Genomic DNA, 21,204 nt, shown 5'->3' on the forward strand with positions numbered 1-21,204 from the left:
ATCCTTCTTGAGGCTTCTGGAGCATAGGAAAGCAGCTTTAGATAGCCACATTCAGTTTTGCTGCACATTTCCCCTGTTTTCAAACAAGTGTCTCAATGGAACTGTATAAAAAGGTGCATTTACCCTCAGTATGCTGAAAGAAGAATACAGGTTAGACTAAGTTCAATGGCAGGTACACTTAAAGTGTTGCTTATAACCAAAGGGGAAACATAGCTTATACATAAAATTAATAATTTTTTTGCTGTCATACCAAGCCTGCATTTGTCTACACTACTTCCTTATGTTATTCATAAAACCATGGTGGCACCATGCAAAGAGAAAAAAAAAACAAGACAAACAAGCCACAGAAAACAGATCAATTAGTGAAACTGCTGCCAGAGACAAGCCAAATAACACCAAGCTGCACGCAGGTCAAGAAAAGTTTAGATAAAGCAGGCCTGACAAACCTCAGTCCGGAGGCCTTGCAAAACTGAGTATACAGCTTACAGCCTGCTACGAGGAATAGAGATTCAGTATCACAGGGCCACACGGTAACAACAGTTCCCTGGAAATATAGGGATTATTTGTAGTAGTTATGGTGTATTGTAGCATACCTAGCATAGGTAGTTGGTGTGGTGGTCACATTTGATATTTAATATGCAGTATTACATGTGTAAAATCTTTTTGTGTATAGACTGTAGAGGAGAGGACAGCAACCTCTACTACTCCACAATGATAATCCAGAAGTGTTAGGCAACCTCTTTGGTGGTATCAAGCCTGATCAGATATTGAAGGGCTCTGTTAGACTAACAAAATGTGACAAGAAGGACAGTGCAAACAAAAAAATGAAATGTTAAAACACTTGTCTATTTTTCAGTTTCTTAATGTGAAGGAAATGCTTTCTATTAAACACTAAATCAGACCCCATTAGAAAGGAAGAAGAAAATCAGATCACGGGAGTATCACCTGGTTAGCATTTACAGCACTCGTGATGCAAGAATCCAAGTGGAAAACCAAAATGAGCAAATATGAGCTGAGCAGTCATTATCTAAGGGAATATTAAGCAGTAGCTTATCTCTTTAGTAACTTCTTCACTTGGAAGTGACAGGGTGAAACAAACATATTCCACACATTGTTATCCATTGAGTTCCTCTCCAGTTGCAGACTTCACCACCTAAATCAAGAATGGAATTTGGATTTTTATTTTTTAAAATATCAGGAACTTGATGAGTAGGAGCTGAAATCACCCATCCAGCTTTGTCCTTGCAGTTCAGAAGGCAAACTGGTCATGGGAACTGGTGCCAAACATGAAGGTAACCACTACAACTAATTCAGCTAATATTTTAATAAGCTTTTAATTGTTTGGTAATAAACATGACTTTTGTAAATAACAAATTTACTTATATGACTAGATGGTGTACATAAAGCTACAAAACAGTCACTAACCAGCCTGAGAAGTCCCTTTGCAGTAAGAACAACAAACAACAAAAAGATTCCCAGAACCTAGTTTAAGAGCAACTTTACTAAGATGATAAATGCTTTTGTTAACTAAGAGGATTAGATAACACTGGAACTTCCCTACTGCAAACAAAGAATGCTGTGTCAAAACTAAGTGTTTATATTTGCTCTGTGTACGTGACTGGATTTTCAAAGTTCACATAGATATTCATGCGCTTCCTTTTTTTTTCTGAAAACTGAATAGTAAGAGGAAAACAAAAACCAAAAATGTTTAAGGATGTAATCATTTTTTGTCATTAACGTAAGATAGTAGAAAACTGGATTTTTTGCTGAATGCTCTTTCCCAAAATAAAAATAAGCAATTGTCACAAGTTACAGAATTCATGATAATGATCTTACAGTCATTCATGTTTACAGTCAGTACATTTCCAGTGTATTCAGACTAATACTCTATAGTAAAACCAGGAAATCAGTTTGCTAAAGACCATGAATTTAGGGCGTTGGTTTTCATCTCTTTCAAATTATTTAACTATTTTGATCCATCAGCTTTAAAGCTATAAAGTACCGAGTAAGTATTTGCTGTTCCATTTCAGGAAATGTTGATAGATTTGGGAAATTTGTAGACAATCTTTCCTGTTCAATAGAATCAATTGGGCAGACTGATACAGATGTAACTTCCTTTCCAAATATTAATTCTACAGGCTATCTCTAGCATGATTTGGTTCCTTCTTAATCTGGATTACAAAACTGAAGTGGATAATGGATGGTTTTACACCCAAATCATTGTGGTAAAATGCAATCTGATTCATCCAAGTGCACTACACATAAAGACAAGAAGAACGCTTGCTTTCTCTCAAAGATTTACTCTAGTTATTCTTCTATGTTCCCTTTTCTTTCTTGTCATGTGAAAATCACATTTAACTACCCAATTGTTGCAGTCTAACACCAACTAGCAATCAAAACCACAATAGCTGCTCACTCACTACCCCTCCGCCCCCAGGCTGAACATCTGGGCCCAGGAAGGACAGCACCCTGGTCCCAAACAGCCGATCCCGGGGAGAGGGCAAGAAGGCAAAAGGCAGAAAGGCCTAAAGGCCAATTGCAAAACAGCAGAACTGCAAAAGGCTGAAATAATGAAACTAACTGAACTAACAGAATAGAATTGAACCAAAACTAACACAATGGAACTGAACCAAAATGGATCTAACTGGCAGAAAAGCCAACTCCCATTACACATGAAGAATTACATTAATGGTATGGAATATTCTCATTAGTCAGCCTGGATGTCAGTCAAGGTCTGTCCTATCTATGTCCCCCTTCCTCGCTGCCTCACACTTGCAGACCGAGAGCTCAGAAGTACCTTGGTCTGCCTGACAATGGTTAAGATACCAGCAAATTCTCAGATTCTCTTCATACCAAATCCCAAACTCTAGAGAGCTACTAGAGGAAAAACATAAAGTCCATCACAGGGAAAAGCAATGTTATGTCATTGTTCTTGTACCAAACACAAGACAAAGAAAGGCCATGCTGGCTGTTAATAATAAAACCTTCTAACAGCATGAAGAAAATCAGCTCAATTTCAGTAAAATCAACACACCATTAAACACCTATATTGGCATAAGTTATAGTTACTTCTATTTTTAGGTTTGGGTTTTTTGTTGTTGTTGTTAAGCTCTACAATCAAAATTTCTACGATTTCATTATTTTTGGACCAACTATTTGTGGAGAAATTACATCTTATCATTTAAATGTTTTTTTAAAAGTTGACAAGAACAAAGGAGACATGACCACCTGGCTAATGGCTGCCAGTTTTATATTATTACCAAATGTCCTTATGACTATGCATGGGTCTTCTGCAATGCCAACGATCCAACAACACCATGCAGTATGGGATGCTGTCTAATTTTTTTTCTGTGGATTCCATATCATGGCCTCCACAGATTGATGGTCAACAGGCCATAGCCTGGAGTACTTGAACAAGAGCCTGTGCCTAAGCCCAGGTTTTATACTGCTGTACTACACAGGACAACGGTTCCCCACAGACAATGTGCCAGCAGCATACTGAGGTGGACTTGGCAGTACCACTTAACCAAGCTCTTCGTTTTTATCATGCGTTTGAAACACACTATTAGCAAGACACTGATGAAGGAGTAAGACAGATATCAGTCAGCCAGGCAGGACAGAAATTCTGGATTTGACTGAGGCTCTTCAGAGGAGTTTCTGATTTCCTCTGACAGCCACTCAGATGAAGAGCCGCAACATGGCTGGGGCTGTGGGAAATGGAACAGGATGGGCAATGTCCCCCAGTTTGGTGCCATGAATAAGCACAGTGTCAGTGAAACCATACTGTTCAGCTCATGTCTGGAGCAGCAACCAGGTATCAGCACAGAGGGGCAAAACCTGCAGCCCCTATTGCAGATGGGCTCCTCCCCAATGTCTGCAGTTTGGTGTAGCTCAAACATGTCTCCCCTTCACATGCAGAAACCACAGTTGTTCTTTATGCCCTGTGCGCAGCTGGCCTGCATTCTCTCTGCTGCTTTTTGCATCATTAATCATTTATTCAGAAACGGGCCCTGTTTCCCTTGCAAGCTGCCACGGTTTCCCCCCTGTTGTCTATTCTTATATTATTAAAATCTGCTGCCCCTTCACAGACACCAGACCTGTGCAATACAGAGGTCTACTAAATTCTGAAATATCTACCTGCTCAAGAAAAGAAGAAATTTGTACACGCCAGAATGGTTTGCTTGGCTGGAAGGGACTTGCTGGGTGGGAGTGGCAATCACAGAAACGTGGTGGGACTGGAATGTGGTCATGGATGGCTACGCCCTTTTCAGGAAAGACAGGCCAGCCAGGCGTGGTGGTGGAGTTGCTCTCTATGTGAGAGAGCAGCTACAATGTACTAAATTCTGCCCAGGAGCGAATGAGGAACGAGTTGAGAGTGTATGAGTCAGGATCAAGGGACAGGCTGGCGGGGGTGATACGGTTGTAGGTGTCTGTTACAGGCCACCAGATCAGACTGAGGAAGTTGATGAGGCCTCCTATGGGCAGCTGAGAGTGGCCTCACAGTCACAGGCCCTGGTTGTTGTGGGTGATTTTAACTTCCCTGATGTTTGTTGGAAGGACCATTCAGCCAGCCAGCCACAGTCCAGGAGGTTCCTCCAGTGCATTGATGATAACTTCCTCATGCAGATGGTGGAGGAGCCGACCAGGAGAGGTGCACTGCTGGATCTCATCCTCACTAACAAGGAGGGTCTGGTCGAAGTAGTAAAGGTTGAGGGCTGTCTGGGTTGCAGTGACCACGAGATGGTGGAGTTCAGCATCTCGTGTGGCAGGAACAGAATAGCAAGTAGAATTGCAACCCTGGACTTTAGCAGGGCTAACTTCAGCCTTTTCAAGGAATTGCTGGGGGAAATCCCATGGGCAAGGCTGCTTGAAGGAAAAGGGGCCCAAGAGAGCTCGATTGCATTCAGAGATTGCTTCTTCCATGCTCAGGATCAGAGCATCCCCACGCATAGAAAGTCGAGGAAGGGAGCCAGGAGGCCTGTGTGGTTGAATAGGGATCTGTTGGGTATGCTCAAGCAGAAGAGGAGAGTTTACAGGTCATGGAAGCAGGGGCTGGCCACTTGGGAGGAATATAAGGCTGCTGTTAGAGGATGTAGGAAGGCAGCTAGGATAGCCAAGGCCTCCTTAGAATTACAGCTGGCGAGAGGGGTCAAGAACAGCAAAAAGAACTTTTTCAAATACATAGCAGATAAAACTAATACCAGAGGCAATGTAGGCCCACTGATGAATGAGGTGGGTGCCCTGGTGGCAGAAGACACAGAGAAGGCAGAATTGCTGAATGCCTTCTTTGTCTCTGTCTACTCTGCTGGAGGCTGTCCTGGGAAACCCTGTACCCCTGAGACCCCGGATGAAGCCAGGTCAATGGAGGAGTTTGCTTTAGTCGATGAGGACTGGGTTAGGGAGCAATTAAATAGTCTGGACATCCATAAATCCATGGGTCCAGATGGGATGCATCCGCGGGTGCTGGGGGAGCTGGCTGAAGTCACTGCTGGACCACTCTCCATCATCTTTGCCAAGTCTTGGGAAATGGGAGAGGTGCACGAGGATTGGAGGAAAGCAAATGTCACTCCAGTCTTCAAAAAGGGCAAGAAGGAGGACCTGGGTAATTATAGACCGGTCAGCCTCACCTCTGTCCCTGGGAAAGTAATGGAACAGCTTATCCTTGGTGTCATCTCAAGGCACATCAGGGATAAGAGGGTCATTAGGGGCAGTCATCATGGCTTTACCAAGGGTAAGTCATGCTTGACCAACCTCATAGCCTTTTATGAGAATGTAACAAGGTGGATGGATGGTGGCAGAGCGGTGGATGTGGTCTACCTTGACTTCAGTAAAGCCTTTGACACAGTCTCTCACAGCATCCTCACAGCTAAATTGAGGAGGTGTGGTCTAGACAATAGAGTAGTGAGGTGGGTTGCAAACTGGCTTAAAGAGAGAAGCCAGAGAGTGGTGGTCAATGGTGCGGAGTCCAGTTGGAGGCCAGTATCTAGTGGAGTGCCTCAGGGGTCAGTACTGGGGCCAGTATTATTCAATATATTCATTAACGATTTGGACGAGGGAATTGAGTGTACTATCAGCAAGTTTGCTGATGACACTAAGCTGGGAGGAGTGGCTGACACGCCAGAAGGCTGTGCCGCCATCCAGCGGGACCTGGACAGGTGGAGAGTTGGGTGGGGGATAACCTGATGAAATTTAACAAGGGAAAGTGCAGAGTCCTGCATCTGGGCAGGAACAACCCCGGGTTCCAGTATAGGTTGGGAAATTACATATTAGAGAGCAGTGTAGGGGAAAGGGACCTGGGGGTGCTGGTGGACAGCAGGATGACCATGAGCCAGCACTGTGCCCTTATGGCCAGGAAGGCCAATGGCATCCTGGGGTGTATTACAAGGGGAGTGGTCAGTAGATCGAGAGAGGTCCTCCTTCCCCTCTACTCCGCCCTGGTGAGACCCCATCTGGAATATTGTGTCCAGTTCTGGGCCCCTCAGTTCAAGAAGGACAGGGAACTGCTGGAGAGGGTCCAGTGTAGGGCAACAAAGATGATTAAGGGAGTGGAGCACCTCCCTTATGAAGAAAGGCTGCGGGAGCTGGGGCTCTTTAGTTTGGAGAAGAGGAGACTGAGGGGTGACCTTATTAATGTTTACAAATATATAAAGGGTGAGTGCCATGAGGATGAAGCCAGGCTCTTCTCAGTGGCAAACAATGATAGGACAAGGGGTAATGGGATCAAGCTGGAACACAAGAGGTTCCACTTAAATTTGAGAAAGAACTTCTTGTCAGTGAGGGTGACAGAGCACTGGAACAGGCTGCCCAGGGGGGTTGTGGAGTCTCCTTCCCTGGAGACATTCAAAGCCTGCCTGGACACATTCCTGTGCAACCTCACCGAGGCGTTCCTGCTCCAGCAGGGGGATTGGACTAGATGATCTTTTGAGGTCCTTTCCAATCCCAAATACACTGTGATACTGTGATATCTTTGGTAACCAACTCTGAGGGAAAATTACATTCTCTCAGATTCACCAGTGAGAGACTCATCAATCACAATTTTCTGCGATAAAGCCTAATTAAAGAAATACCGGTCAGTGGCTGTCAGTCAGTACTGCCATCTTGCGTGGAACTGGAGTATAGCAGGAAATTTCTCCCCTGGATGGTCTGCAGCATCAGTGGCATGCAGGACCTCAAGGGGCTGCATGACACCTTCGTGCTCAACACACAAGCCACTACTCCAGCTCACTTGGAGGAAGGATTGTAGCAGTGCGTAATTTAATCTATTAGCTATATTTTTTTCTGTCGTCCTCTGCCTTCTCACTCTCTGATCCTTTCTTACAGCACTTCCATGTATCCTTCCACAAAACCTTACTGCCTTCTTGGATCACAATTAGAACTAGGTGCGCTTAGTCCAATGCATCCTCCAGTTCCCTGCACAGGATTGTAACTTTGTGAGTCAGCTTCCCTGTTTCCCTATCCCTGGGTTGTTGCTGTCACTTGCTGTATCTTTAGGACAGAGAATGTTTCAATTCTAGATACAACCTTATTTTAGATAAACCAAGACTTATGCAAGGATTTTTATTTCTGAGAAACACAATACTTTCAGTAAAACTGTTCAGCAGGGGCAAAGCCCCACCTTTCAAAGGCGTATGCAGAATCTTGGGCCAGATGCCTTCATCCTTGCAAGTCCTTACATTTATAAGCAGTTAAATCAAATCAACACTTACTTTATACTGTAAATTGACAGTGAAAGTTTAACATGGCCTAGTCTGTCAAACCTCTGGAGCTGAAAATACCTACTGCCTTCATGTTATTAAAATTTGTATCTCCTTACAAACTAAAACTATGCATGGTCACAAGATTAAATACATTTAAAAGTCACAGGCATTTTCAAAATGTCACCAAAAAAAAATCAAGGTCTTGGAAAGACTTGAAGTAAAAGTGTTGAGCAGTTTTCCATAATAGAAAAACATTTATTTCCTTGCTTTTCTATTTTCACTGTGCTGTCAAAAGAGGGGGAAGAAAGAAAAATGGGAAGATAGCTGTCTTCTCAGGCCTTCTTTTTTTTTAAAAAAAAAAAAAAAAAACACCTTTACCAAAATACGTGCATTTAGAAAATGAGTTAATACTAACAACAAGAATCACTTGCAGGTCAAGACTTTAGCAGATGTAAGTATTTGAAAATGACACTACATTTGAATCTTGAATTATAAGACTTTTTTTCTGGAAAAATATTATTAATTGCTGTTGCAAGGTGAGATGTCAAATTCCACTATGAGGTGGTGTTTCAGATACCGTATATTGTCACAGACTGGTGGAAACTGTAATGAGAGGGTCTTCGGTACAAAAAGACTCCTGGGAATCCCATACAATATTTGTAACACTGTTTTAAAAGTCAAGTGACAGAGTATAATTTTGTCTCAACATGTTTTAGTTATAAAGCTTTAGTTTCTTTGGATTTCAAAGTCAGCCTTTAATTACGGATCATGATGCCATGAAAACATTCTGACATATTATGAGAGGCAGAGTAAGACAGGAAGCATAAGTGTCAAAGGCATTTAATTATTTTATTTGCTAATTGATACTTAGTACCTGGTTGGATCGTGCCCAAGTTGTGAATTGTGAACCTGCCAGGGCCAATGTATACATTTGATGTAGAGATAAGTTCCTGGAAGTTTCTTGGGACAGCTTCTATAGACAGGGACAGAATAAAAAAAAATAAAATAAATAAAGAGGAAAATTACAGGACTGGCACTTTCCATCCACAGCATTTTTAATACTGGTCATGAGGGGTGTTCTCCAGGGCTCAGTACTGCGTCCATTTCTCCAGTTCTGTTTAATCTCTTTATCAATGATCTGGATGAGGGGATTGAGTACACCCTTAGTAAGTTTGTAGATGACACTAAGTTGTGGCAGTGATGATCTGCTGGAGGGTAGGAAGGCCATGCAGAGGGATCTGGACCAACTGGATCGATGAGCTTGAGGCCAATTGTCCAAGGTTCAACAAGGCCAAGTGCCGGGTCCTGCACTTGGGTCACAATAACCCCAGGCAGCGCTACAGGCTTGGGGAAGAGTGGTTGGAAAGTTCCTGGCAGAAAAGGACCTGCAGGTGTTGATTGACAGCCGGCTGAACATGAGCCAGCAGTGTGCTCAGGTGGCCAAAAAGGCCAACACCATCCTGGCTTGTATTGGGAATAGTGTGACCAGCAGGACTAGAAAAGTGATTGTGCCACTGTACTCGGCACTGCTGAGGCCCCACCTCGAATCCTGTGTTGAGTTTTGGGCCTCTCATCATAAGAAGGACATTGAGGTGCTGGAGAGAGTGCAGAGGAGGCGACGAAGCTGGTGAGGGGTCTGGAGCACAAGTCTTGTGAGGAGCAGCTGAGGGAACTGGGGCTGTTTAACCTGGAGAAAAGGAGGCTGAGGGGAGACCTTATCGCTGTCTACAACTACCTGAAAGGAGGTTGTAGCATGGAGGGGGTTGGACTCTTCTCACCAGTAGCAAGTGACAGGACAGGAGGGAACGGCCTCAAGTTGTACCAGGGGAGGTTTAGGTTGGATGTTAGAAAAAAATTTGTCCCAGAAAGGGTTGTCAAGCATTGGAACAGGCTGCCCAAAGAAGTGGTTAGGTCACCATCCCTGGAGGTGTTTAAAAGGTGTTTAGACGAGGTATTTAGGGACATGGTTTAGTGCCAGAGTCAGGTTACGTTTTTTTAACACTTGATGATCCTGATAACCCTGATGATCCTCTTCCAACTGAAATTATTCTATGATCCTATGAATACTCACCCCAGCTGCAAGAACCAGCATGAAACCCATCACTTCTTTGCATGTTCACACTCTTTAGTTGTCTGAAACCTGTAATGTCAATGCTGTGATACTTTTTGGTTGAGCACATACATGGTAACAGTCTCACATCAATGGGACCACATTTTTTCAAGCTGCTGGGGTGTTTACTGAAAACTAGCTTAAAAAAAAAAAAAAAAAAAGGTAAAGTATTCCTGGTTACGAAAGAAACCAACGGCCGAGCGGTGCTGTTGCCCCCGGGACGCTTCGAAGGGCGGGCGGCCGCTGCCGTCCCTGGGGGAGCGCCCAGGGCCGCGCTGAGCCGCCGCTTGGGGCCGCGCTGAGCCGCGGCGCGGGGCGAGCGGGGTGCGGCAGCCCGGCGCCGGCCCTTGGAACTCCGCCCGGCTCCCCTGGCGCCGGCCAATCGCCGCCGCAGGCAGCGCGGGCAGGACGGCCCGTGTCCCGCCGCGGAACTGGCCGCAGCCGCTTCCGTCCGCCCGCGGCCGATCAACGCCTTTCCCGGAGGTGAGGCGCGGCGGGGCCGGGCCTGGTCGGCAGCCCAGGCCCCCGGCCGCCGACTGCGGGGCGGGGGCTCCTGCTGGCAGGGGGAGAGCGGGGGCGCGGCTGGCGCAGGCCTGCCGGCGGCGAAGGAGCGGCCCGCGCCGCCGAAGCGGTCGCCTGAGACCGGCGGGAGCGGTGGATCTTTCAGGGGCGGCCCGACCCACCCGGGCTGCCCCGCGGCCTGCCCGCCGCCTCCCCCCGGGGCCGGCTCCTCCCGGGGGCGGGCTGGCTGAGCGGAGCCGCCCGTCGTGCTGCCCGCGGGTCCCGGCCTCACCTGCCTGTTTCCTGTGCGCTGCAGGGCACGATGGGGTTCGTCTTCTCCAAGTCCGTGAATGACAGCCTGAAAGCTCAGCAGGAGTTCATGCTCATGAACTCACGGCTCCAGGTAACGGCAGCAAGGTGGAGGAAGGTCACCCGCGGCCTGCTGCCTGCACAGAGCCGCGCTTGCACCCCGTCCGCTGAGGTTTGCTCTCCCCACAGGGTTGAAGGTGCCCCGTTTACACACCAGCGGCTCCGGTGCAGTCATATAACATGGCAGGTTCAGACGTGTAAAGCACCTGTTCGCTGGATCTGACAACTCCTTGGCAGTCTGTGTTATCAAGTTGTAGAGGTGGAAACTATCCCATGATAGCCAGACCCTAAAAATACAGTTTTGCAAACTTGCCTAGAATAGTTCCCTGTAGCACAACTAGTCTACTGCAGTGTCAAGCAACATGTATAAGTGAATCTGTAACAGCATTGATACTAAAGCATGGATACTATTCTCTTAAAATACATGAGCTAAATATGTTTCTTCTCTTCCACTATAGAAAATCAGTCAAACAACACTTTCTTCTGGTTCGGTGAGGTAACTGCAGTTATTCCACCTTGCTAGGAAGGCACTATATAGCTGTTTAGTGTTCTAGAAACCTCGAACTAAATGAGGCATAGGGGATTGTTTATTCCCTGTCATAAAATAATAAAGTAGTGGTAGAGAAAGAGAAGGAAAACCAGCTGGACCAAGGTTCAGAAAGTTGTGCTGAACAGAATTTACAGTGTGGCACTAGGTGTAACCTTCTGATTTGTTTTTAGGTGTCTTATGATATGTAACTTGTTCACATATCAAATGCTAAAATGCAATCTGAAGGACTTAGCTGGATTTTGTCCCTTTAGTTTTGAATTTAAATTGAATACAGATAAATGTAAAATTTTTAAAGTAATGATAGATGACCTTCCAATTTATTAAGTTGCCAGTAGATGGCATATTCTAGTTTTCAAACGAATGTGCAGAGCATAGCTTTTGTAGGGCCACATGTAAACTTAACACTGGAGATGACCGTGGAAATGTGGTAGGAAGGAGAAAGATAGCATAAGGAAAAATGATGTAATAAAATACCGGATAGTTTGTAACTATTTGAAGAAAATCAACTTTTTGCAAGGTTTGTAAGTGTTGTTTTCTGTCTGTGTTGGGTCATATGTTTCCCAGATGCAACCACAAGTTTCATGTACAATTTATTTTTTTTACCTATACAGATGGGCTCCTCCCACCCTCAAAGTTTTTGCTAATCCAGATGATGGCAAGGTTTTCAGTTTGAAAGAATGATAATGACATTGAAGTAGAGGCTTGCTTCATTATCTGCTTCTCTGCCATGCAGAATGAAAGACAGAGGTGAGAACACAGACTGAATTCAGGCTAGTATTTGTAGGGTGCTGCGGGCTTTGAATGACAGACTCTGGTCTCTTGACCCCAGATGCCTAACAAATCTAGTTCTATCCCAAATGCTCAGGCTAACATACATAAAAAACAAACAAGTAAAAAAACAAAACAAACTTTTTTGAGGACACTTACAAAAAAGTCATTTCGAGATTCCATACAAAACTTTTCCAAATTGCTCTTTAGGAACTCTCCCTGTGCTCTATTTCTTCTTTGTGATAGTAGTAATAGTCAACATAGTAGATTCCTACTACAAATGCCTGATCATATTTCCTTTGTACTGTGTTTGCAGACATACCAACCTTGTTAGAAAATATGTGTCTTAAAAATTCATAAAGTAGGCAGTTATGTCAGGTGCAAAATACGCAGTGGGGCAAGGGAATGACTAAATTTTGTGACAAAAGGGGTTGGAAGAAAATAGCTCTGCTCTGAGTTTAGGGAGAGAGCGAACACTGTCAGTTGTCTTTTCTGTATGTGAACAAAACCTGTGATGTGTCTGAAGCTTAGTGTTAGACAGACTATTTTCAGGCTATTTGTGGAAAACAGTATAGCCTGACTTATTTGCTTTTAGACAGAAATTGTATCTAGAAATGCCTGGAGGAGTTATGTCATGCTAGGACCAAAATGAAATAACTTAAAGCATTAGATATTCTCTTGTGGTGAAATACTGTGATTTGGATGCTATCGGTTCTCCGATATTTCTCTGAAAACCATCATATTTATTAATAAAATAGAAGTTTCCCCATCAAACAATGTGATGTATTTGCTATGAGAGCTAAAAAAATACCGATCTGTTTTAAATGTAAATCTATCCCAAAACAGTATGTGGGATTGAAACCTCTTGGAGCTTTTAATTCTGAATGGACTTTGGAGTGCCACATGATTACAGTTTTGAGGGAGTTGGGTGCTATCATTACTCCAAAGAAATTGGTGTGGATCAGGAACTCATCAAAATTATTTCTCCTAGAATGCATTCGCTACTGACAGTGATGGTGTGACACTGCTCAGAAGTGAATTAGTAAGTCTTTGAGTTGGCCTGGAACAAAACACGGGATGTGTTGGTGACACAGTCAGAATCTGTAAAGGCTTCTCCTGTTCGTTGCAGATGAGAAAGGGTCATAAAGTTACTGTAAACAGTTTGGAACTGGATTTTTATGCTATCAGTTTCCATGAGAGAACACTTTTCCCCCCCCCCCCCACCCCCCCAAAGAAAAAACATAGGCGTATGCTGTCCTCTGAATGAAGATGCAAAGCTATTCAGTTATGGACTTATCCGCTGTCTGGGTTGTAGTTTGGAAGAAGACCATTACAAAAATAAGAAGGCGAGTAACATGACAGAAGTTGGTAAAGACCTTTCCAAATCCCAAGCTTTGGTGCATGTCAAACTTCAGTGGGTTTTAGAGTCACTCTGATGTGTGCTGGACACCCACGCCAGCTTGAATATGTGAGAATAAGAGAATGTTAAAATATGTTTTAAAGTTATGTGTGTATTTTTTTCATTATACCCTTCTTGAGTTAACTTTGAAAATAAGGGATTGTGGCCTTGTAAATTTTATCTTAATGCTTTTTGGAAGAATAATAAAAATTCAACTGTCAGTTTGCCTTGATGTTGAAGGACTTGCTAGTTGTTTGTGTTGTCTTGGTGTGGCTCCAGAATTAAACACCAGTCTGTGTCAAGTGGAGACTGTTTATGTTAGAAGTTTGTTGAGGCTTCTTTTTTTATCACAAACCTGCTCCTTAAAGTGTAACTTGCAAAATTCTTTCCAAACACTTAATATTTATCAGATCTACAGCTCAAGCCTAAAATATGGCCTTGTTAAGTGCTTTTAGCGTGGCTGAATGGGTAAGAGGAGGTTCCAGGTCTCCGAGCATTTACAGCGGAGTATTTATTTTCCTGAGCTATGTGAGTGCTCTTAACACAAAGGAGAAATATTAGCACAAATGGAGGAAATTCACGTATTTCTTTTGTTGAAGTGCTATGTTCTGTACTCCTGTTCTGGTTAGACGTTTATTCCTTGCCCTTTTTTCAACAACCCAAATATATACCTTAAAAAAGCTATTTCAATAACTATTTACTAAGAAAGCCATTTTAAGATGTACAAGACAACCTGGAAAAAGATACACGTTTTGAAACTGGCAACTAAGAATGCAGCAATGTTTGTGGCTGATCTTTCATTCCTCAGTGTGTATTAGAACACTTTAAATATCACTGTTTAAATTTGATATTTCTAGATGTTCCTTGACCAATAGATGAGTCTCTTCATAGGAAACTGGCTGAATTCACATACTTTGAAGCGTGCTAAATACTTTATTGTGGTGAGACAGGCTTAGGTATGATTAGTGCATAATACAAGTACATTGTTTACAAATATTAATAAAAAATATTAAAACAACTTTGTATACTCTATATATAGTGTTATTTAGAGAGATAAGAAACAAAATCATGGTAGAAGGTCATGGCACAGTACAGATGAAAATTTTAAATTTAATTCCTTACTGTTAATGAATTCAATTCTTGAGCAAAGCTTACTAAATTAAGTTTTCACTACAGAAAAAAAATTCTGTGCTGATGTGCAAAAGACATTATAAAAGCAACTTAAAGACTTGCTTTAGGCTATAGACATAAAAAAGCCTAAGCTCTCCTGTGAAATTTTTGCCAAGCTTTCTCATGCATGTAGAGGAATCAAAACCACTTTCTTTTGTTTTGAATTGAACCCCACCAACTCAGTAGTACTATGACACTCTCTCCTCCTCCCTGCTCCCCTCGCTTAGATTTTAGTTTATGCCCTGCTCTTATTTTTGGCTCTAAATTGTTGCTTTTCATTGCTTTGCTTGGGAAACTCTACACAGGGGAAACCAAGATAATTCCTGGGTTTCCTGTACATAGTTTGTCTGTAAGTACTCAGTGAACTACACAAAAGGTAACTCTTCAGGGGAGGAGGCTGAGATTTTGTTTTGTAAGGGTTTTTTTAACTGACAATAGCTAGACAGACTTATAGGTATGTGTAAGTGGTACTGATACAGATGCAGAAATAACATCACAAAGAAAGAAATTCAGAATTAAAGTCTCATTGTGCCTTGCACGTCAGATTGCAAAACCTAAGCAAAAATCTGATTATCTGTGGGAATAATTCAGCTGAAAAATAAATGTACAATCTCCTGTATATTTTGAAAGCTTTATAATATGTATTGCTGTATTCACAGGTAAGTTTCCCCAGCACTGTTTAATATTACTTATCCAGCAGTAGCACACAGATAAATCAGTCAAAATCCAGTAAAAAGCTATAACCGTCGTTTGAGCAAAACTTGTTACAAAAGTCTTGCTTTAAGATCACAGCAGGTTGGCTCTGCTAGACATTCAGGGGAGATCAGACTGATAAGGGTAGAAAACTGGAGGACTGGAATTCTTGACAAATATAAGTTTTAAAAGAAAGTAATACAGGAGAAACAGAAAATCACTGAGAGTGCTGGAAAGAGACTAGTTAGTGCTTAGGGCATATCTTCGTTTCTGTGGCTACCAGATTTTTTTTTGTTGTTGTTTTGGGTTAGCAGTTCAGAGTGACTTTGAGTTTTGTTCTGTTGAGTTTTGGGTTTTTTTTTTCCCAGCAAGAGAATTCTCAGACAGAAGGGTAATCTTTTCTGTGGTAAAAGGATAATTGCATTCAGGAGTCAGAGATAATCCTTCAAATTAATCTTCGATGGGAGCAACATAACCTTTGAGAAAATAAACAGGCTAGGAAAATAATTTACTTCTGACAAATCTTGTATTCACCCATAATAAAAATGTTTGATTATAACGTCCTGTCTGCAATATGAATTTCTGGATAGTCTTACTCCTCTCCTCCTGCCATCCCTCCTTTCTCCCTATTTTATTATGTCAGACTGTAAAGTGCATTCTTCTCCCCAGGTAATACTGGATAGCCAGGAAGCAGTCACAGATCTGCTTTCGTAACAGTTAGGCCTTGGGAGTGTATAGACTTGCAGGCACAGGAAAGGTTCTGTACTCCTTTGTGAAAAGTTAAGCTGGAAAACTAAGGGGTTGATTTTTCTATTTTAACAATGTAGTGCAATTATATCTTCTTTTCTGAAAATCCATGCCAGCCTCTCTTTTTTTTTTTTTTTTTCAAATATTTTCCCTCTTTTGGGGTCCCCGGCATCATAGGAGTTCATTTTGAGCCATGGGAAGACCACAGTATGCTATTCTAATGAAGTCCCCCCTCTGCAGCCCCCCTTCCCACTCTGTTCTAACAACTCCTTTTAAAGCTTTGGCAGTGATTTAAAATAATAAGGGGGAAAAAAAGACTAGAGGCATTTTTTCCCCAGTTAGTAAAAATTGTTAAGTTGAATAGGTGGGCAGATAGTATCAAACATTGCTAAGGAAAGTCCTCCTCCAGTGCAACAGTACATAGTCTGACTTTTTAAAAATGAAAAATAATATAGCAGTTTCTTCTATAAGTGAAAAATTATTTTGGACACAGCATAGAAATGCCAAAAACATATTTGACTCTGGCAGATTTTGTACCTGTAGAAATAACTTACTTATTTCATTCAAAATATAAATCACAAGAATTCTACTTCTGAAAATGACTCTTAACTGTTCTGCACTTCCATCTGTTCTACAGCTCTTGCCTGTGGAGAAAGATGTGTGCATTTTATACCGTATGTACAAGCTATGGCACATGCATTCATGATTCAGCTTGAAGTTACACTGCTGTTGAGTGTTTTCCGTGTCTGCAAATGGCTCTAATGTTCTCAGTCTCATAAGAATATGCTTTGGCACATTAGCTCGTCATAATGTAAATATATAAACACTAATTTCATTAGACTGTAATTTGATGTTATAGGTAGCAAAAGTATTTGTGTTTGGAAAAACTATAAAAACTCAGTGAAAACTTCGATAAATACAACTCAATATCGTGGTTTTTTCTTTACACTATCAGCACTTTTTTAGAAGCAAAACATTGCACGATTGCATTATTTTCCTGTCAGGGTTGTATTGCCTTAAGAGGTTTGCATTGAATGACAATAAATGAAAGGGATGAGGCAGTTTCCTCTTAATGTTCAACAATTTGTCCTTAAATCTGAAATGAAAGTATAGAAGTACCGTGTAGCAAGTTCCCTTATATACCGTGTCTTATGACCAAGTTATGTCATTTTTTTCCGAATTAAACTAATAATAACAGTAAAAAAACCACCACCACCAACAAAAACCACAACACACACACAAACAAATGAGAAACCAAAACAAACAACAAGCAACAACAACAAAACAACAAAAACACAAAAAAACAACCAAACAAACAATACAAAAAAACCCCCGCCTCTTATAAGTGATGCAAGGGAAAAGAACCAGAACAGTTTATATCCAAACACTCAGCGGTTTCTCAGAATAAAATGTGGCCATAATTCAATGAAATGTTGTTTGCTTTCAATTTTAGATTGGAGTATTAATTTAGTATTCTGGTTGTCTTGATGAATTGGAAAACGCATGATATAATAGGCAACAGTATAATACGTAATAGAATAAATACCAGTCCATAGCATTTTATCCAAGAAGGAATAGTTAAATAGATTAACTGAGTATAAGTGATTAGACTTCAGGAGCTTAAAAACCCCATATGTTTTATATACTTGTGCGTACATATCAGTGTATTTTTTATACATGTATATTTATATACTGATACATGAGCTGAGTCAACAGCACAGGTTATTGTAAAAAGCAGATGAAATTGTGGATTTATTAACCAGGGGATAAAATTACTCAATTTGCACAACTGATGACTTTGCTGAGAAAAATATTTTGATACTACTTTAAATGTGCAGACAAGCTGTGAAAAGTTCAGAAGATGGTAGTAAGAATAATAAAGAGATTAGAACCTATGAAGAAAGGATGAAAACAAATCGTGTTTGTCTGATGCTATAAACACATCTGTTAGAGTTTTAAGTTTGTGTGTGCTGGTGGTGTTTTTTTAATCCACTATTTTTTCTTATACATCCTTCTAGAGATATTGAGCTTTTTCATTGCAAAAGCAAGCAAGTAAAAATTGGGATAAATATTGGAAGACTTTGAGTGCTTAACTGTGATTATATGGGTTACTATGAAAAGCAGTGAAATCTGCCCCTGGTGGTCTTGACTGGGATAAATAAATGTTTATTTCAGCTCCCCACTTTCAGGCTAACTTTAAAAAGGGCCTCTGAATATGCCTTCCAGCCTTATCCTCATGACTGTGCCAACACTGAAGTACCTGAACAGAATTCATGTCCATTTAACCAACGGCTGGCTAACATGTAACAACTCTTTCTTCTGCATTTATTTTGCACTTTATACTATTGCTTCCTTAGCAACATCTCTTTTCCAACCTTAACGTTTCTAACCAGCTCAAACACATACGTACAATACCTGTTTTTCAGGACTCAACACTGCTTTCTGTGTGAATGCTATTATATCATGTTACCAGTGAGATTTTTATCTAGCAAAGATTACAAGATGTTTTAACTTCAATTATATTGGTGTTTGGTTTTCATCTCAGTGTCCTTTTGAAAACATACACAACAATCATAAGGCTTCTATGTGCCCGATAAGCAATAAGTTTAAACCTTTCAACAGGCATTTAAAATTTGTTTGTTATTGGGAAGTATCTATAATCTAGTTATCCTCATAGTGGTTTTTAAAGTTCTTACTTTTTAATAATAAACAGAAGCTTCTGTGGTAGCATATGTCACAGCATATAGTCAAAGAGACAGCTGAAGCATTTTAAACATTTGAAAAATAAGATTCCTCATTTAGCATTGATAAAGTACAAGCAGTGTTTTTACCTGCATAGTTAAGAAGATAAATGTTTTTAATACAAATATGTACACCTTTCTTAAGTTATTGTTTTTGTAAGATTTGAATTGAGTAATGGATTCTGCTGTCATTAGGATGTACTGATGTAACACTTCGTTGAACTTCTTTACTGCTGCAGATACTGAGAATTTTGTGAGAGAGAGACAAGGAAAACCTGACTTATCAGGCTACTTGATGATCTCCTGCACTCCTATCTCAAGTTAGTTTTAAACTGGGAAATAATTTGTATTTGAGGTGAAGGTTTTATATGCATTATTTTTATTTCAGTTAAGTTTAAAACAAATAAAGAATGTAAAAACGCTATTACAAGATAAGTCAGTAGTTTTACGAGAAACCAGACTTTGGGCCACATTCAGTTTTAGTAATTCAACTTAAACACAAAATGTTAATGAAAATAAGAAGAGAACAAAACTTTTGAAAAGAGAAAATATTGGAATCATAGAATGCCCTGAGTTGGAAGGGTAACCCACAAGGATCACTGAGTCCAACTTCTGTCCCTGCGTATGACAACCCCACAGTTCACACCATGTGTCTGATGGCATTGTCCAGTCTCTTCTTGAACACTGTCAGGCTTGGGACTGTGACACCTCCCTGGGGAGCCTGTTCCAGTGCTCCACCACCCTCTCGGGGAAGAACCTTTCCCTAATGCCCAACCTAATCCTCCCCTGCCACATCTTCCTGCCATTCCCTCCAGTCATCAAAGAGAAGAGTTTGGTGCCTGCCCCTCCTCCTCCCCTTGTGAGGAAGCTGTAGCCACCATGAGGTCTCCTCTCAGTCTCCTCCTGGCTGAACAAACCAAGTGATTTGACCGTTTCTCATATGGCTTCCCCTCCAAACCCTTGACAAACTTTGTAGCCCTGTTCTGGACACTCTACAGTATGTTTTCTATCCTGTGTTGCCCAGACCTGCACACAGTGCTCCAGGTGAGGCTGCACCAGTGCAGAACAGAGCGGGACAACCACCTCCGTCACCCGGCTGGCAATGTTGTGCTTGATGCACCCAGGACACGGGTGGCCCTCTTGGCTGCCAGGGCACTGTTGGCTCATGTTCAACTTGCCATCTACCAGAACCCCCAGATCCTTCTCCATGGAGCTGCATTCCAGCATCTCATCCCGCAGTCTGTATGTACAGCCAGGATTGCCGTGTCCCAGGTGCAAAATCTGGCACTTGCCCTTGTTGAACTTCATATAGTTCATGATTACCCAGTTCTCCAGTTTGTCCAGATCCCTTTGCAAGGGTCTCTCTGCCCTCAAGAGTGTCAACAGCTCCTCCCAGTTTTGTGTCATTGGTGAGCTTACTTAGTATTCCATCAAGTTCTGCATCCAAGTAATTTATGAAGACACTGAAGAGTGCTGGCCCTAAGATGGATCCCCATGGAACCCCGCTAGTGACTGGTCACAAGCCGACATTACCGCATTTACTAGAACCCTTTGAGCCTGGCCTGTCAGCCAATTGCTCACCCACTGCATTGTGTGTTCATCCAGCTGTGTGCTGGACATCTTGTCAGTTTGATATGTAATGGACTGAATGTTCCATCTTAGGCAAGATGAATTGACCTAATAAGCCTATCATATTGTTCTTGATAGGGACTTCTATCTTTTACATGTGGCTGTCCTTATCCTAGGATGCTTTTGAGTAACAAGCTATAAGAATGGAAAAGACAGTATAAGAATGTGTGAGTAAGGGCAGGGGGAGATACTGTCTGTTTCGTTTGAATCATAGAATCATGTAATAGTTTGGGTTGGAAGGGACCTTCAAACTTCATCTCATCCAGCCCCCCTGCAATGAGCTGTAATAATCAATAATGAGCTATAATAGATCAAGTTGAAAATTAAGTGTATATGCAAGTAGTGTTGAGGGATTCTGTTGTTTTTTTCCATAATAAATTCAGTTGACTCATTACACTGTCAACATATTATTGATCATTTATCAGTTGATCATAAAATGAGGTGGCTGTTGAAAGGCATACATGTGCTATGTTTTGACTGTTGGCAGGAAAAAGAATGGCTAATCTTAAAATGTCAGTGAGTTTCTGAACAATAAAGCTTCTTTTCATACTTTATCATTTTCATTGATCAAAAAAGAAAGAGAACTGACACATGCTTCTGCATTCTCTGATTTCTATAGGGTCCTTCCTGTGCCTAATCAAATCTACAGATTTGCCAGCTTATCTTTGTTAGTAAAAGATCAGCCACCTCCATGATGATACCCCCAAAACTCAATTTTTCCTAATGTCTTTGAGTAATTTTCTGCAGGGTTTTATAAGTCCTTAACCTTTTCCTCTCTGAAGTTTTCACTGACAATTAGTCAAAAGGATTTTTTTAAAGTTCTATTACAG

At 41.7% G+C, this 21,204-nt stretch overlaps 1 protein-coding gene across 1 annotated transcript in view; it reads left to right on the top strand.

Moving 5' to 3' along the window:
• The first annotated feature begins 10,158 nt into the window (after positions 1-10,158).
• Positions 10,159-21,204, top strand: part of PLGRKT (plasminogen receptor with a C-terminal lysine) — a 29,276-nt gene continuing 18,230 nt past the window's right edge. The window contains exons 1-2 of the mRNA XM_065861181.2: positions 10,159-10,290; positions 10,625-10,711. Of these exons, the coding sequence (XP_065717253.1) occupies positions 10,631-10,711 (81 nt within the window). The 5' untranslated portion in view covers positions 10,159-10,290; positions 10,625-10,630. The remainder of the gene's footprint in view (positions 10,291-10,624; positions 10,712-21,204) is intronic.

The sequence above is a fragment of the Patagioenas fasciata genome, chromosome Z (assembly GCF_037038585.1).
Source record: "Patagioenas fasciata isolate bPatFas1 chromosome Z, bPatFas1.hap1, whole genome shotgun sequence".
NCBI lineage: Eukaryota > Metazoa > Chordata > Aves > Columbiformes > Columbidae > Patagioenas > Patagioenas fasciata.